The following is a 17,394-nucleotide window of genomic DNA, read 5'->3' as shown; positions in this document are numbered from 1 at the left end:
TTAAAATGGAAAAGACAGTAAATTCTATTAAATGTATTTCATCACAGCAACAAAAAAAATTGGGAGGAGGGAATGTGTTAAAAAGTGGAAAGGAGTACGAAAAATAAAACATCTACAAAACATCTATAAGTATGCCATTACTACAGGTCCTGGCACTTCCAAAAATATTAATTCAATTCTCAAACACACTGCAACACAGTAGGCCTTACAATCTCTGTTTTGAAAGGTAAAAAAAAAACCCAGACACAGAGGTTAATAAATTTGCCAAAAGTCACATGGCTAGAAAACAATGAAGTGAGGGTAATGAAGGAATAAGTAAGGATACAAAGGTCAGACTCCAAAGAAAAGAGGTCTGAGACTGAGGTAAGGGCCAACCACCTTGGGGGCAACTACTTACCTGGAGCGGATGGACATCAGTGGCCCTTAGCACCAGAGAGGCGGTGCTGAAGCAGATACCTGGGGTGATGAAGGGAGAGGTAACAGGTCGAGGGTCAAATAGATTTGGATGATTGCAGACTTTTCGCAGCTGCATCAAAATGTTGATGACGCTCATGAAATGGCCTGTGGCTAGTGTCTCCTTAGTTCTGGAGAGAAGAAAAATAAATGGGACATTCTGACAGCCATCTGCACTCCAATCCAGGGTCCCAGGGCTCACCCTCTGTCCTCCCTTACGTGGTCTGTGCCATGAAGTCATCATAAAGACAGCGCTGACGTTTGGAGAGTCGGCAGCGGATAACATGCTCATACTTTTTGGGCATCTGCTTCTCGACATCCACCTTAACTCGGCGCAGCAAGAAAGGTCGTAAAACCTAAAGCAAATAAGCAGGAGGCTGACAGGAGACAGTGGGTACTAAGCTCCAGCCTAGCCCCTCTAGCTGGATCTTGGCCCCATGCCAGGTGAGTGCTGACTTAACCAGCTAACTATCATGGAGTCATGCAGTATGCCAGATACCAGTCAGATAAGAATAAATTAGAAGTAAGCCCTCTTCTCAGGAAATTCATTATCCACTGAAGGAGACAAAGATAACCATACCAAAACAAAGATACATGAGGAAGCAGTGAGAACCAACCCTACACAAGAGATAACTCAAACTACATTTCAAGGAGTGACTGTAAGTTTACGAGATTACAAAAATAAATCCAGGAGAGAAACTGAGAATAAATATTGTGGCTTTGGGGCTGGGAGTGTAGCTCATTGGCAGAGTCCGTACTTAGCATGCATGAGGCACCAAGTTCAAACCTCAGCACTAAAAAAATAAAGCAGAATAGAAAAAACAAATCTCTAATCTCAGTATATAAAAAAGTTCATAGAGGGCTGGGGATGTGGCTCAAGCGGTAGCGCGCCATGCCTGGCATGCGTGCAGCCCGGGTTCGATCCTCAGCACCACATACCAACAAAGATGTTGTGTCCGCCGAGAACTAAAAAATAAATATTAAAAATTCTCTCTCTCTCTCTCTCTCCTCTCTCACTCTCTCTTTAAAAAAAAAAAAAAAAAAAAAAAAAGTTCATAGAGAACACAATCTTCCATATCTCTAGTGACATGGAGAAGTAAAGGAAGAAAGGGAAATGAAGTGTAGTAGTTAAGGAAGATTTCCTGATTTCTAGCTTGGTTTTATAAAACAATGTAACTGACCAAGAAATTATTTGGGGCTGGGGATGTGGCTCAAGTGGTAGCATGCTCGCCTGGCATGCATGAGACACTGGATTCGATCCTCAGCCCCACAAAAAAATAGATATTGTGTCCACCTAAAACTAAAAAGTAAGTATTTTTTTAAAATATTTACGTTTTAGAAGTAGTTGGACACAATATCTTTATTTTGTTTATTTATTTTTATGTGATGCTGAGGACTGAACCCAGGGCCTCACACGTGCTAGATGAGCGCTCTACCACTGAGCCACAATCCCAGCCCTAAAAAATAAATATTAAAAAAAAAAAGAAAAAGAAATTATTAGCAATATTTGGCTAAGAAATAACAGGATGTAAAGGCCACAGATAGTTGGCTGAGAGAAGAGTGAATTCAAGAGAAACTTTCTGGGTTGTAGATGTAGCTCAGTGACAGAGTATCTGCCTCTTTCACAAGACCCTCAGTTTGGGGCTGGGGATGTGGCTCAAGCGGTAGCGCGCTTGCCCGGCATGCGTGCGGCCCGGGTTCGATCCTCAGCACCACATACCAACAAAGATGTTGTGTCCGCCGAGAACTAAAAAATAATAAATATAAAAAAAAAAAATTCTCTCTCTCTCTCTCTCTCTCTCTCCTCTCTCATTCTCTCTTTAAAAAAAAAAAAAAAAAACAAAAGCAAAAACCCTCAGTTTATCTCCCAGCAGCAAAGCACTCTCCCCCACAAAGAGGAACTTTTAATTAAAGATAGAAATTAAAATTTAGGTCAAGAGATCTAGAAACCCAAGGTGTTGTAATTGAAGAATTATTATCACATAGCCTTGGGAATGGTAATGCATATGAGATACACAGACTGAAAAGAAAATTAAGGACCAGAATGTTGAAAGACATTGTTCAAAAAGTGGGAAAAAGAGGAGGAACCACAGACAACAGACCAAGAAAGAAAAAATGAATGAATAAATAATGAGAATGAAAGAACACACACCAAAAACACAAAGTTGAGGAAACCCAGTGAAGAGAAATCCAATCAGGGGCCTGATTAATAGTATCATTTCTTTCTTTTTTTTTTTTATGTATTTTTTTAGTTGTTGATGGACCTTTTTAAAATTTATTTGTATGTGGTGCTGAGAATGAACCCAGTGGCTCACCACCCATACTAGGCAAGAGCATTACCACTGAGCCACAACCCCAGCCCCAACAGTATCATTTCATTCAAACAAAGTAAGGACAAAAACATCCCCACTCAAAACAAGCAGAATGATGACTCAAGTGAAGTCACTCTATTTAATAATGGGTGAGTCACTAGCATATTACTGTTTGACAAGTAAGTTCAGCCTAGTGCAGATTTCCCTCTCCCCACCAGGGTTTTCTGGTTATTGTCCTGAGCTCTTCACCAATACCCTTGGCAAACTACTACAGGCTCTACCTTGTGGAGGCGTTTGACTAATCCTTCATTATACTCTTGGCTGCCCTCAATCATGCCAGTTAGGGGGTTAGAGAACCATTCCTTGAATTCACGATGAGACTGGAAGACATGGGGCATCAAAAAGTGCATCAAGGACCACAGCTCCATGAGACTATTCTGCAAGGGAGTTCCTGTAAGGAGAAGGCGCCTCTGGCTGCAAAGAGACAAAGGGAATCAGAAGAATGGTCAGCAAGGTTCCAACCTTCTAAGTATCCTTAATATACTCCTCAACCCAGTAGTTCACCCTTCAGGTAAAGCCAATCCTCTCACAACTGCCCATCTCAATCGGTACCTATTAAAATTTAGCAATGACTGCCAGCGTTGGGACTTGAAGTTCTTGATATTTTGAGCTTCATCCAGAATGAGATAGCGCCAGTTCTTGCGGCGGAAGGCCTGGTGGTCCTGCAGCACCAGCTTGTAAGATGTGATACACACATGGAAGGCATTGGGCTTGGTCCAGCCCTGAGGGACCAAAGAGAGAAAGTAATAGCGTGTGGAATGAAAAGAAAACAAAGAGGACAAAGGGAAGACAAGTTAAGGTCCTCAAGGGATAGAAGTCAGGTTGGAAGAGGATGGAATAACAGGAAGAGGAAAGAGGGACTTTATCTGAGGAAAAGGCCAAAACTGAAGAAAGCATCAATATAAGAAAGTAACCACATGGATGATCGAACCTGCCGCTTAAGCTTCCTCTCTTTCTGGGCTCCATAGTAAGTAAGGATTTTAAAGCTGGGGCACCAACGTTTCAACTCCATCTCCCAGTTCAACATCACGCTGGTAGGAACAATGATTAAGTGGGGACCCCAGTTACCTGTTTAGAAAAAGAATTAAGACATAGTAAGGATAAGTAAGCTTTGCAGTTCTGGTTCCTAAGATATAACCCTGACCACCCTTTCCTAATAGCCCTTCCTAAGAATTCTAGAACCCACACTGTTCTCCCTACAGGGTTATTAACCAGAGTCAAATTAAGTACTTTACTCTCCTGCAGGTCAAGTCACCACCAAATAAACTCTCACTGAGTTGGCCAAGAGGGCCCAGAAAGGGACCTCCCTGCTACTTACCTTTTTCACAGGCCAAGTGGGCAAGCAGGGAGATGGTCTGGATTGTCTTCCCCAGTCCCATCTCATCTGCAAGAATGCCATTAAGCTTCTTCTCATACATAGTAACCAACCAGTCAAGCCCAATGTGTTGGTACTCCCGGAGTTGGCCCCGTAGGAGCAGGGGAATAGGTGTCTTTACCTTACAGAGAGAGAAAATAAAAAAGAATCACCATAGTTGAAGTGAGGAATCTGTCACTGGAAAACCACAGTTAAGATATGAGAAAGCAGAATATGGGTCTGGGGATACCTGGGTAGTGGCCAAGGTGTAACCCTTGGGCTGTAGACTTTCAGCTGCTGCAGCAATGTCAGTAATTTCTTTCTTAGGGCCCAGAGTAGTAGTGGGCCCCGGGGTAGGAGGCCCACTGCCTCCATCTGCCTCACTCTGCTCTTCATCACGGGCAAGCAAGTACTCAACCCCAAAATCATCATCTTCCTCCTCTTCTTGTTCTGTTTGGCTTTGTGATCCAGCATCTTCAGACTCATCAGATTCAGATTCCTCTGATTCTGAACTCCCACCTGTCTCTTCTTCCTCCGAATGCTCATCTTCCTCATCCTCACTCTGCTCCTCAGCAGAGTCTAAATCAAAAGACCAAAGCTTAGTGCTCACCGTAACTGTTCCTCCAACACCTGCCCTCACCAGTTCCTGCCTTATGACCACACCTTTACCTGACTGACTGCTACTATCCTCTTGAGGAGCTTCTTCAGCTTCTGTGGGACCCTCTAGTTCACAATCAGAGCTGTTAGCCTCAACATCCTCATCTTCATCATCTTCTTCACTACTCCCAGAGCCTGCAGCAGAGGCATCAGAGGCATAGGCTCCTGCATACTGCTGCAACAGTTCCTCCATAGATAGCTCACCTGGTGATAAAATAAAGGGTAAGTTCCTGGTTGCTTTGAAAGGAGGGAGAAAAGGTTTAAGAGTTATCAGTTCATTTTATCTAGAATTCTATAACCATTACTAGGCCCAAGTCTAAAGGAAGACAAGGGTGTACTTTCAGTACCAGCTACCAAAGCCAAGTCCAACCTGGGATACAACCACGGTGGTGCTGCCTTCTTCTGAGAAGTATGTTATCTATCTGGTAAACTTCCTTTCAAGATTCAGGTCAAATATTGCCAATATCCTTTATTATGCGGTGCTGAGGATCAAACCCAGTGCCTCATACATGCCAGACAAGTGCACTACCACTGAGCTACATCCCAGCCCCACCAATATCCTCTTAAAGTAGCTCTTCCCTGCACTAAACTCCAATATCAAGCTTCAAATTTCCACTATGAGTATTCAGCACTTTCTACTTCGTTTTTCCTTTATAATTCTACCTTTACCATTAGACCCAGAGTTACACCAGAGAAATAAATATTTTAGGGGGGCTAGAGTGGTGACTCAGTGGTAGAGCATCTATCTAGCATGTGCAAGGCACTGGGTTCAATTCTCAGCACCATATATAAGTAAATAAAATAAAGGTTCAATGACAACTAAAAATTAAAAAAAAAAAAAAGTATCTTATTCATTGCTCTGTTCTAGACCCTCTGCATCAAGTGGATGCTCAGTAAAATATCAAGGGACTATCACCTTCTCGAGCCAACTCGCTCAGTTCCATGGCATGATCCACATCCCCTTCCAACTGCTCCTCAGCTGCTATAGTATCCTCTTCATCCTCCGCTAGGAGACAGAATGAAGCAGGATCAAGAAAGAGACACAAGACAGTTCAAGAGAAAAAATGAAGAAGCCTGAAAGGTTAGGTCCAAACATTATTCAAGGGGTAAGGGGCAAGAGGATTAAGAGAATAGGGCTGACCTTCATCTTCATTGGCAGTAAACTCTTCATCATCTTCATCTGGATGCCAAGGTTGTTTGTTGCGCTGTGTGACAGAGGAAGGTGGGGGCTTCACCTAAATGGATGAAAAGGAGGTTAGAAGAGCAAGAGGAAGGTACAATGTTGAGTAAGACATCACAAAATGATCTCTGTTCCATTGAGTAACACCTGCTACTGCTACAGTACCAGGGGCAAGGACGCAATCAAGGGTTTTCTCTCAGCACCAGCTACCAAATCCTGTCCCCATTGCTGGGGCAGGATCTGTGAAAGTGCTAGGAAATAACAGTCCCCAACAAATGGACATATGGATAAACACAGCACACAGTTCCAGAGAAGACTTCAAGGTGACCATCCCAACACTCAACTTACAAACTAATACAAGGAGTATTATGGTCATTTCACAGAAGTGACAAGGAATAGCCAAAATAAGACCAAACTGCAATTTAGAGTACAGTAAGTAAACTCTTTTCACTATAACAGAAACTGCTAACTGCAGGCTAAAACCCAGATTCTTTCCTAGCCACTCCTAAATTAGAACTCAACTGTCCTTAACCAGGGAGAACTCTCAAAAATACATCCAATATCATAGCCCAGAACTCAAACCTGAAATTCTCCCTGTGCTTCTACTCTGAACCCTCCCCTCCAACTCCTGTTCCCATACCTCCAACACCTGAGAAGGTTCTTCTTCAACACTTTCTTCAGGCCCATCTCGTGTGTCACCATCATGAGAGGAAGGGGTTTGAAAGGGGCTAGAAGGCCCTCCCAACAGTTGAGGGGGGAGAGAACGGAGCAGCTCTTCCAGGGGCAGTTCTCCCTCACGTCGAAGCAGCTCAATCTCACGCCTCTGGGTCTCTGCATCATTGCCTTCCTGTTGTTCTTCAACCTCAATGGTTTCCTCATCATCTTCCTCCTCCTCCTCTTGGGGCTGGAAGTCCCCATCTATAGCAGGAGAACAAGGTCACAAAGTCCACGGGCCCTGCAAGCCACAGGGTGGGTTTTTCAGCTCTGGAAAGGGTATGAGGGGAAGAGTAACAGGGCCAAAGAGAATACACACCTTCATCATCCAGCCGGGAAGCAGCGGGTGGAGGACTGGAAGCAGCTGAGGAAGAGCCAAGGCAAGGGGAAGAGCCAGCTTTGCTGGAGGCTAGTGGTTGGTTGAGGCTCTGAGACAGAAGGTCTGAGTACTTTTCAGTTTGCCCCACAATGAAGTCCAGGTGGAGGTCCAAGGCTTTTTTGCGCTTTTCCTCAAGCCGGGACTGTTGCTTGAATTGCACCACCTGCCACCATCATGAAAGGGACTGCTCACCAAAATAACCATGTATATACTCTTTTGTCTAACTTTAGGAAGGCCTCTTCTATCCTAGACCTTGGGCTGACCACTCAAGAAGAGCTAAATAGTTTTTAGGAGGTTTGAGATGTATAACTCAATAGTAGAGTACTTGCCTACAATGCACAAAGCCCTATGTTTGACCCTCAAAGCCACAAAAAAAAAACAAAAAGAAGAAAAACCCTTAAATAATCTGAAGGATCTCATGATTTAATAGGATACTTCTGAGGGAAGCATAAAAGGAATAGAAGGAATGGAAGAATTTAGAATTCACCAGCTCGGGATGATTTACAGATGAATCTGGAGCTATATCTTAAAACATGTGGCACTGTGGTAGCTCAGTGCACAAAAGCCCTGTTCAACCCCCAGAATAGAATAGAAAAAAAAAAGTGGGTGTTTCCTAAGTACAAATGAGAAAAGTCTTCCCAGGTGCAAAAAGATCTCGTGTAAAATGGTCAGAAAGACGTATCAAACTAAGATGAAAAAAGATTCAAAAAAAGGGCTGGGGATGTGGCTCAAGTGGTAGCACGCTCGCCTGGCATGTGTGTGGCCCGGGTTCGAACCTCAGCACCACATACAAAGATGTTGTGTTCGCCCGCTGAGAACTAAAATAAATAAATATTTTTTTTAAAAAAAGATTCAAAAAAAAAACACTGCAAGTACAATTCGGTGGCAGAGGCAGAGCAAGAACTTAGCATGCACAAGACCAAGACCTTAACTTCAATTCCCCAGCATCAGAAAAAAAAAAAGGGCAAAAAGCAAGTCAGGCATGGTGTTGCATGATTGTAATCCTATCTACTTGGAAGGATTACAACATCCAGGCTAACTTCAGCAACTTAGAGAAACCTGTCTCAAAATAAAAAAATAAAGGACTGCGGATGTAGCTCAGTGGTAGAGTGCACTGCAGTCAGACATGATGGCACATGCCTGTAGTCCCAGCTCCTGAGTGGCTGAGATAAAAGAATCATATGAACCCATTAAGTTCAAGACCACCCTGTACAACATAGTGAGATGTCATCTCTACAAAATTGGGCATGTACTAAATTCTGAATTTGTATGTATTTCTTCATAGTTACTCTCTAAACAAAACATTGTAATCATGACTTATGTAGCATTTATGAATACATTATAAAGACTATTTTATTTATGAAGCATTTATTAATATTTCAATAATTATTTACCTAGCATTTGTGTCATACTAGTAATCTAAAAATATATTTTTAAATATTTATTTTTTAATTGTAGTTGAACACAACACTATACTTTATTTATCTTTATGTGGTGCTGAGGATCAAACCCAGGACCTTGCGTGTGCTAAGCAAGCGCTCTACCCATGAGCTACAACTTCAGCCCTAAAAATATTTTTTAAAGGACATGGGAAGATGTGGGTAGGTTATATGCAAATACTGTGGCCTTTTACATATTGGACTTGAGCATTCCCAAGTTTTGGTACCTGCAGAGATTGCTTGAACTAATTCCCTACGGATACTGAGGGAGGACAGAACTTGAAAAACCATTTACAACTTAACACACAGGCAATGGGAATTTTGATGGCATTCAAGAAAAATAAACACATATATGACATAAATTTGTTTTAGAAAAAGCATGTTAGTCAGGTGTGGTGGTGCATGCCTGTAATTCCAATGCACTCAGGAGATTGAGGCTGGAGGATCCAAAGTTCAAGGCTAAGGCCAGCATCAGCAACTTAGCTAGAACTCACATTAAAAAAAAAAAGGAAGAGGAAAGTAAAAGCATACTATAAGCCTTTCGAAGAACAAATGGGCCAAGGAGTCCTGTTAATAATCCCCAAACGCATGGCCCTTATCTTGCCACCATATTTCCTTCTTTCTCACAGCACTAAATGCTAAAAAGGCCCAATGCACAAGAGAAATGTCATTAGAGTTCCTTGAAATTATAATATTCATTCTGTCAAGGAAAGTTTTCATCATTCCTACTACCTTACCATCCTCCAACATGATCTAGGACCATTTCCTTTTTCCAATTCCCATCACTTACCTTTTCCACATTACTCCAGAACTGTCTGACATCCTTGGCCATAGTGGAAGCAATTCGGCGCAACTTTGCCTGTTCTTCCCTCCGAGCCCGTTCCTCTTTCTGCCGCTGCTCCTCGTGGTGTCGGATCACCATGCGCACCACCTAAGAATAAAGACCCAGAGTGAAAACACTCAAAGCCAGACCTCCATATCCATCCAACCAAAAGCAAAGGCCAAGAAATACAAGATGTTAGGCTTGCCTCTTAATTCTATAAGCATCAAAAAAATGTCTACACCATTCTGTTTGGCTCTCTTCCAACTACGCTACGCATTAAGGGAAAGCATACCTGAATGGAAGGTACACCCCACTGAGAACATACCTTACGGGCCACACCCCTTTTCCATCGGCGCTCCTGAGCAAAGTCAGCAGAGAGCCACTGCATCTCCTCACACAGGTAGTCCCAGTGGCCCTTGGGCCGAGGGGGCTCTGGCACCTTAGGCAACCTCTTCAGTGACCAGAAACCCTCTTTCCGCAGCTCAGCAATCCGAGTCTCAATTTCAGCTTCCTAATGAGGGAAAGTTAGGTCAACAACTCCTAGATATATAGGCCATCTCATTATAATAACTGAATTCCTGAGCACTGACTGGGCCGAGTATGCTATGCTTATATTGTGTCCATATGCCAATCTTCAGATGAGGAGAAACAAAGATCAGAGAGATTAAATGATTTGTATGAAATCATAAAACCAGATAGTAAAAGTTGGGAACCAAAAAAACAGTTCTAAGGATTACAGACAACATTTCATGTGATTTCCATTCTTTCACACAATCTCCATATCCTGTGGACAAAGGTGAAATTTGAAAAAACATACGTTTTTTCAAGCAGGGAGTATATTTCCTTCTCTCTTTCTTTCTTTTTTTTTTTTTTTGGTACTGTAAATTTAACCCAGGGCCCACTGAGTTATACCCACACCCCAGCCTTTTCTTTTCTGAGTTGAAGTTGCCGAAGCCAGCCTCAAATTTGAAATCCTCCTACTTCTGCCTCTTGAGTAGCTGGGATTACAGGCTATAAAACCATGCCTGGCTGCTTACTTCTTAACTCTAGATAAAAGGGCTCTTTATTACTGTACAATTCTATTTCCTCAGGATATGTTCAAGCTGTATTAAGATTATAAATATGGTACATAACCCAATTTACACAATCATCTTTCTGTATTTAAAGTCATTCTGGGGGCTGGAGATGTAGCTCAGTGGTAGCACTTGACTAGCACATACAAGGCCCTGGGTTTAATCCATACCACCACCCAAAAAAAAAAAAAAAAAAAAGGTAAAAGCACAGTTTTATGTGAAAACACTTTTAAAAGCTACACATAAAAAGATTAACAGTGATTAAGTATAACAGAAATACAATGAGATAGTCATCATTACTAAAATTTCTACATTGATTAAATCTGTAGTAAGATAAACATTAAAACCCTCTGAAATGTTTTAATAGTGGTGGCTTAAAAAATCCAAGACAGGGCTGGGGGTTGTGGCTCAGTGGTAGAGCGCTTGCCTAGCATGTGCGAGGCCCTGGGTTCGATCTTCAGCACTGCCTATAAATAAAGGTATTCTGTGCAACTACAACTAAAAAATCAATATTTTTAAAAAAAGGAAAAAAACCTATTTCTCTAACAAGTTCCCAGGGACCACATACCACTACATAAATAAAACAAGTTGCAATACAGAAATAATAAGTACAAATAAGTACAAACCAGTGAGCATCACCATTTACAAAGCACTTTCATGTCTAATTCCTTCTTTAATTTAAACCTCGTAACAGAGCCAGGATGTAGTTGTGTGGAGGAGTACCTCTCTAGTACTCGTGAAACCCTGGGCTCAATCCTAGCTCTGCTCAAAAAAAAGAAAAAAAAGAAAAGAAAAGAAAGAAATCCCAGCAACTTGGGAGGCTGAAACAGGAGGATCGCAAGTTTAAAGCCAGCCTCAACAAAAGTGAGGCACTAAGGAACTCAGTGAGACCCTGTCTCTTAATAAAATACAAAATAGGGCTGGGGATGTGGCTCAGAGGCTCAATGCCCCTGAGTTCAATCCCTGGTACCAAAGAGAAAGAAAGAAAAAAAGGAAGGAAGGAAAGACAAAGAAGCTAGACACAGTGGTGCATTCCTGTAATCTCAGCAACTCAGGAGGCTGAGGCAGTGAGACCCTGTCTCTAAATAAAATATAAAAAAGGTCTGGGGATGTGGTTCAGTGTTTAAGCACCCCTAGGTTCAATCCTCAGTACAAAAAAATTAAAAAAAAATTCTACAGTAAATCTCACACCATCCCTATCCCTATTTTAATAAAGAAGAATGATGATGCATGCCTGTAATCGCAGCTATTCAGAAGGCTGAGGCAGGAGGAACACAAGTTCAAGGCTAGCCTGAGCAACACAGTGAGGACCCACCTCCAAAAACAAAAAAGAAAAACATGGCTTAGAATTCAAGTTCCAGAGCTGGGGTTATGGCTCAGTGGTAGTAGAGTGCTTGTCTAGTATGTGTGAGGCACTGGGTTCAATTCTCAGCACCACATAAAAATAAAATAAAAGTATTGTGTCTACCTACCACTAAAAAAAATTATTAAAAAAAAAAATTCAAGGGCTGGGGATGTGGCTCAAGTGGTAGCGCGCTCGCCTGGCATGCGTGCAGCCCGGGTTCGATCCTCAGCACCACATACCAACAAAGATGTTGTGTCCGCCGAGAACTAAAAAATAAATATTAAAAATTCTCTCTCTCTCTCTCTCTCTCTCTCCCCCCTCTCTCACTCTTTAAAAAAAAAAAAAAAATTCTCTCTCTCTCTCTCTCTCTCACTCTCTCTTTAAAAAAAAAAAAAAAAAATTCAAGCTCAAGCAATTTGCTCAAAATGATATAAATTAATAAAGAGTCCATACTAAATCCATAAGAAACAGATATACAATATACATATACCCATGGACATGGAAATTAAGAGAAGACTCCTAAAAATTCTCATGAGTTTTCTTAGTACATACATGCTTGGCCTGCTCTGCGATTTCAGCATGGCTCTTCTCCCACTTTGGGCCCCTGTTAGCCAGGTCAGCAGCCTGTGGTAAACTGAGCCCCTCCAAGGGCACTGTGGCACCATCTGGGGGGCCTGGAGGTCCATCCAGAGAGGAATCTTGAGCTATGTGCTGGGGGGAGATGCCGCCTGCCCCACTAGAGGCTGGGGAACTAGATGAGGCAGGGGACACAGGATTGCTGCCTGTCATGCCGTCCGACACCATCTAGAAAATGGAAAAATGATGAAGAAAATGAATGTACCATGTTAAATGTTTTAAGTATATTATTCTATCCCATTTTCATACAAAATTCTGGAATAAGATTATCAATCTCGTTTAAAAAAAAATTAAGATGAAATTTTAACAAGTTGCTCAAGATGGTAGTGGCAATTTTATAGTCCTATGCAATAAATCTGAGTTACCACTAAAATCAAGAGACACTAGAAAAAAACTCTTCACACTGGGGATGTGGGGTTGGAGATGGATAGTGTTCTCAAACATCTACATATTACTTTACAAAGTAATGCATAAGACACACAAAGTTCTACTAAAATATGAATCCTCAGGGAACTCATGAATTTCACTCCAACACACAAACCTTACAGTACAACAAATTCCTACCTCAGCTAAGTAACACATTTTACCAATTGCTAAAGATACCAAATACAGGGGCTGGAGTTCAGCTCAGTGGTAGAGTGCTTGTCTAGCATATGTGAGGCACTGGGTTCAATCCTCAACACTACATTAAAAAAATAAAAGTTATTTTAAAAAGAAAAGAAAAAAATGGAATACCAAATCCATACACTCCAAAAATCTACTGTTAAGGAAAAAAAAAAAAAGAAGAAAAGGCCGAGTGTGGTAGCAAATGCCTATAATCCCAGTGGCTCAGGGGGATTGTGATTTCAAAGCCAGCCTCACCAACTTAGCAAGGCCATAAGCAACTCAGCAAGACCATCCCTAAATAAAATATAAAAAAGGTCTGGGGATGTGGCTTGTGTTAAGTGCCCCTGGGTTCAATCTCCAGTACAAAAAAAAAAAAAAAAAAAAACACCCTACTGTTCACAAACCTGGATCTATTGAGTCTGAAAAGTAATGCACTTGGGGGCTGGGGTTGGGCCTGGGGCTTGGTGGTGGTGAATTTGCCTACCACGTGTGAGGCGCTGGGTTTGATCCTCAGCACCACAAAGAAATAAATGGATAAAATGGAGGTGTTGTATCCATCTACAACTACAAATTTAAAAAAAAAAAAGGTAATGCTTTTTTCCTACCCTACACGCTTCTTTGGTATCAGAAAAGAGTAAATGCCACACATGAGACTTTACTCTTTTCTAGTTCCCAAAGAGGTCAAACCACTGGTAAAGCACACAGTCTTGAAAGCATGAAGCCCAACCTCCATTTCCCGCCTGGCCTAACTCAACCTTTTTCAGGTAGTATAGAGCTCTGCCCTCTTGGAGGTCAATACTGCATTAAAATGTGAGTATCCAACAGGATTAACATACTACAGCCCAGTCCACCTGAATGAGCACCAAAGATTCTCCAGACTCAGCTACTTGGGTAGCTAGGATCTGCCACATTTCTTCTGCCTCAAAGCCAGCAGTCCACAAAGCAGAAGCAGAAAAGGAACCCTCTCCATTTTCAAACCTGTGTATGTAGGACTGGGAGCTGAGGATGAGCAGAGGAGGGGCTGCTCTGCATGGTCCCACTCCCAGGCTCCTTGTTGGATGCCTGAAGAATGACTGGGTCGTTATCACCACTGCTGCACGCCGAGGGGATGGCGTCCGGCTGCAGGGCATGCTGGGAGCTGGCCTCATTCTGGGCCACCGGCCACCGGGACCCACCTTCCAGGGCCCGGGGCCCACCAGGGCGTCCCAGTCTCCGCTCAGGTCCACCAGCCTCTGGAGCACCTAAAGTTGAGTAAAAGAGAGGTAAGAAAGTTTTTTAAATCTTTTTTTAAAAGCCAGGAAAATACAGTCCTTATAGCTTATGTTTCTTAAGCATTTACTATTTCCGTCAGATATTTTATAAAGCATCTGTTTGATGTGTTCTAAAATCTTCATATCTTCCTTTTGAATCAGGTGCCTTTCATAACATAAATATTTATTTCCTTCTATACACTGAAAACTTGAGAATAAAGCCATAGAGAAAAGATCCCTGACCTAAATGGAAGTTATGCTCCAATGTTATATCTTTAGGAAACAAGGATACAGATCAAATGACTTAAATAAAGTCATACATTAAGGAAGCAGCAGAATTAAATCCAGGTAGTCTCATGCCAAACCCATGGAGAACTTGCTACTCTAACTGGTGAAGCCAAGGTGACCAGATCTTCCTCTATCCACAGCCCCAGCTCTGTTGTTGGACCACTATCATCAAAAACACTAAAAAAAAAAAAATCACATGCAAATATCCCCATAGTTCTGCAGAGCAAAAATTTACAAGTATTAACCTGCAATTTCTTGCACCATCTCACACATTTCTTTCCTTTAGCATGTGTACACAAAATGGTATCTGAACCCTCACCTGTGTGAGCTGAGACCACACCCCCTGTTAAAGTCTGCACTTCCACGGTGCTGCCGTACTGAGGGGAATTACACCTAAAATAGAAGGGGAGAACAGCAGCAGTAAGGAAACAATTCACATTTGCCAACATCCTCCAAAAGCTTATTTTTACTCCAGCTTTTTAAGGCTTTTAAATATACCCAAATCAGTTCTTGAAGTAGTAGAAAACTCAGAAAAATAAAAGCAAGTTATGTTTCATACAAAACAGAATTCCTTAGGGAATAAAATACGGGATGGGAAGTAGGAACAGGGAAGAAGCAAAAAAAAAAAAAAAAGGTTAAAAAGTTTAAAAGTAAAAGCTCCAATCATGGAATGAAAGCAAACAAAAGTAGCTGTCACATCCAGAAGCTCAAAATGATGCTGCTTTTTCAGTGAACTGAACAAACCAGGAAAATGAATGGAATTCTCAGTGAATAAGCAAACATACTGGCAACAAGATCTACTCAGGATTTAAGACCCATCCTGAATCTTATACACTTCCCCAGAACCTAGAACTATAGCAAGATACTTAGGAAGCAATAGGATGTGAGAAAGGCTCACAATGAAGAACCATGCTCCGGAAACAAGCAAAGTAAACCCCCAAAAGTCCCGGAAGTGTCATCCCCCCCCCCCCGTGTTTAAGGAAATTCCTTAACCTCGGTGCCTCTTTTGATTCAGTCCCTCCTCCACAACAGATTCCCAGGACCCAAGTTAACCAGACTCCAAGAAGCCTGAACTCTTGACCCCAGTGTTCATTACCATCTTCCAACCCCTCCCAGCAGACTGACCCAGCGTGACCCCTGACCTCTGCCCAAGTTGCCACTAGCCCTGATAGCCCCGCCCCCTCCTCGACTCCCACCCCACCCAACGTGCGCGCCAGACTGGGGGAGGGGCCCGCGCGTGCGCGCCTGGAGGCGGAGCGAGCCGGCAGCGCGCACGGCCCGGGGGCTCCCGCCAGAACCCAAACCCACGCACACAAGGGTCGCAGGACTGGAAAGTCCCTCGTCCACGCCCGTCAGGGAGCACCCCCCCATCAATAGACTGCGAAAAGCTGAGAGGTGGGAGGGTTCGTGCCACCAGGCCCTGGTCCAATGACTGGATATGGTGGGCGCGCGCCCCGACCACTCGTCCCACGCCCCCCTTCCTCTTCCCGCGCGCCCCTGAGGGGGCACTGGGTTGGTGGGCGGGCAGGAGCGCACCTGGGTCCGTCCTCTCAGGGCTTGCTCGCTCAGGCACGCGTGCGCAGAAGAGCGGGAGAGGAGAAGAGACGCGCTGGGGCCCAGTGCTGGCCGGACAGGCCCCCTCAGTCTGTCTCTATGGGCGCGCGCCGACAGCCTCGCGCACCGGCCCCGGGGCCCCGGCTGAAGGTGCGCGCGCAGCACCCCGGGAAGGTGGGAGGGAGGCGGTGGCGGAAAGATGCGCGCGCAATCACCCGTCAGGGGAGGGGGAACTGCGGAGCGTCCGCCATCTTGTCTCCCTCTCCTTACCTGCGTCCTCGGGGGCGTGTGCACCACCCCCCCTCCCGCCAAGGAGGGGGGAGGGCCCCCTCTTGGCCGCCGCCTTCACAGCCTTTAAATTCCCTTGGGGACCGCGGCTATTGCCACCGCTTGTTTCCACTGCCTCTTCTCACAGCACAGAGATGCGGGCAGTGGGTTGGAAAAAAGGGAGATGCTACTCCCAGCGAACCGCCGCCGCCGCTCCCGAGGCCTCACCAAAATGGCCGCCACCGTCTCGGCCGCCACCACCACCACAACCACCACTGCTCGCTATCGCTACCGCCGGCGCGGCCCGTCGTCTCGCGAGAGACAGTAACTGGAGGTTGGGGAAACGAGAAGCCTCGCGTTCTATAGCGCAGGGCGCAGCCCGATGCGCAAAGCAAGCTGGGAGATGTAGTCCCCTCGAGGCTCCGCGTTGGCCGGCATTCATCCGAGCTTCTCAAGACGCGCTGCTGAAGCTTTTTGGGGCTGCATTGCGGCTTCCAACTCCGACCACCGTCATCTCCACTCACTTTTTTAAAAAACAGATCCCCCAGTGAGATACAGCAAGTTAGCGAAACTAAGTCCTCCTAACTTTTATGGAAGCCTTCTTTTAACAGCTGTTCCTTAAATGTCAGAATAGTTTACCCATAGCTCCCCATTAGCACCTATGTCATTTGTTCGCAAACTTTCTAGGTTAAGAACCCTTTGAAGATCTGATAACCTCACCCCGGAATAGTACAATAACAGCTACCTTCAAGTGAGGCTATTTTGTCTCTTTTAATAGCAACATTTCTTCAAACAGATCTCCATTTTACAAATGAATTGAGACTCAGAGTTTAACCACAGCGACATAGCCCAAAGCCAACACTTGTAGCCAAACACGATCTCACAAAATTTTACTACCTTGGGAGACCAGGTTAGGAAACCCTAAAAAAACTTAATTCGACTCTTCCTTTTCATACAGTTTAGCCCTTCCCTGTGAAAAAGATATTGTTGGTTCCTTTTACAGA

At 43.7% G+C, this 17,394-nt stretch overlaps 1 protein-coding gene and 1 non-coding gene across 4 annotated transcripts in view; both read right to left on the bottom strand.

The window, feature by feature from the left end:
* Positions 1-16,681, bottom strand: part of Srcap (Snf2 related CREBBP activator protein) — a 35,712-nt gene extending 19,031 nt beyond the window's left edge. For 2 of the 3 annotated variants that reach the window (XM_026400354.2, XM_077802966.1), the window contains exons 1-18: positions 16,394-16,681; positions 14,889-14,962; positions 14,010-14,272; positions 12,342-12,593; positions 9,697-9,882; positions 9,339-9,479; positions 7,050-7,272; positions 6,657-6,934; positions 5,978-6,071; positions 5,753-5,842; positions 4,849-5,040; positions 4,430-4,758; positions 4,144-4,321; positions 3,757-3,893; positions 3,378-3,547; positions 3,047-3,239; positions 673-809; positions 398-584 (exon numbers count right to left, since the gene is read on the bottom strand). In XM_026400354.2, coding sequence (XP_026256139.2) covers positions 398-584; positions 673-809; positions 3,047-3,239; positions 3,378-3,547; positions 3,757-3,893; positions 4,144-4,321; positions 4,430-4,758; positions 4,849-5,040; positions 5,753-5,842; positions 5,978-6,071; positions 6,657-6,934; positions 7,050-7,272; positions 9,339-9,479; positions 9,697-9,882; positions 12,342-12,593; positions 14,010-14,063 — 2,841 coding nt within the window. In that variant the 5' untranslated portion in view covers positions 14,064-14,272; positions 14,889-14,962; positions 16,394-16,681. Of the gene's footprint in view, positions 1-397; positions 585-672; positions 810-3,046; positions 3,240-3,377; positions 3,548-3,756; positions 3,894-4,143; positions 4,322-4,429; positions 4,759-4,848; positions 5,041-5,752; positions 5,843-5,977; positions 6,072-6,656; positions 6,935-7,049; positions 7,273-9,338; positions 9,480-9,696; positions 9,883-12,341; positions 12,594-14,009; positions 14,273-14,888; positions 14,963-16,105; positions 16,281-16,393 lie in introns of those variants that run through there. The other variant, XM_026400353.2, reaches the window with a different exon arrangement.
* Positions 6,143-6,271, bottom strand: LOC113190928 (small nucleolar RNA SNORA30/SNORA37 family). The gene has a single exon (XR_003301839.1). It is a non-coding gene; the product is annotated as a small nucleolar RNA SNORA30/SNORA37 family (small nucleolar RNA).
* Positions 16,682-17,394: the final 713 nt, after the last annotated feature.

The sequence above is a fragment of the Urocitellus parryii genome, chromosome 9, assembly GCF_045843805.1.
Source record: "Urocitellus parryii isolate mUroPar1 chromosome 9, mUroPar1.hap1, whole genome shotgun sequence".
Lineage (NCBI taxonomy): Eukaryota > Metazoa > Chordata > Mammalia > Rodentia > Sciuridae > Urocitellus > Urocitellus parryii.
This window is presented reverse-complemented; position numbering and strand designations above follow the sequence as displayed.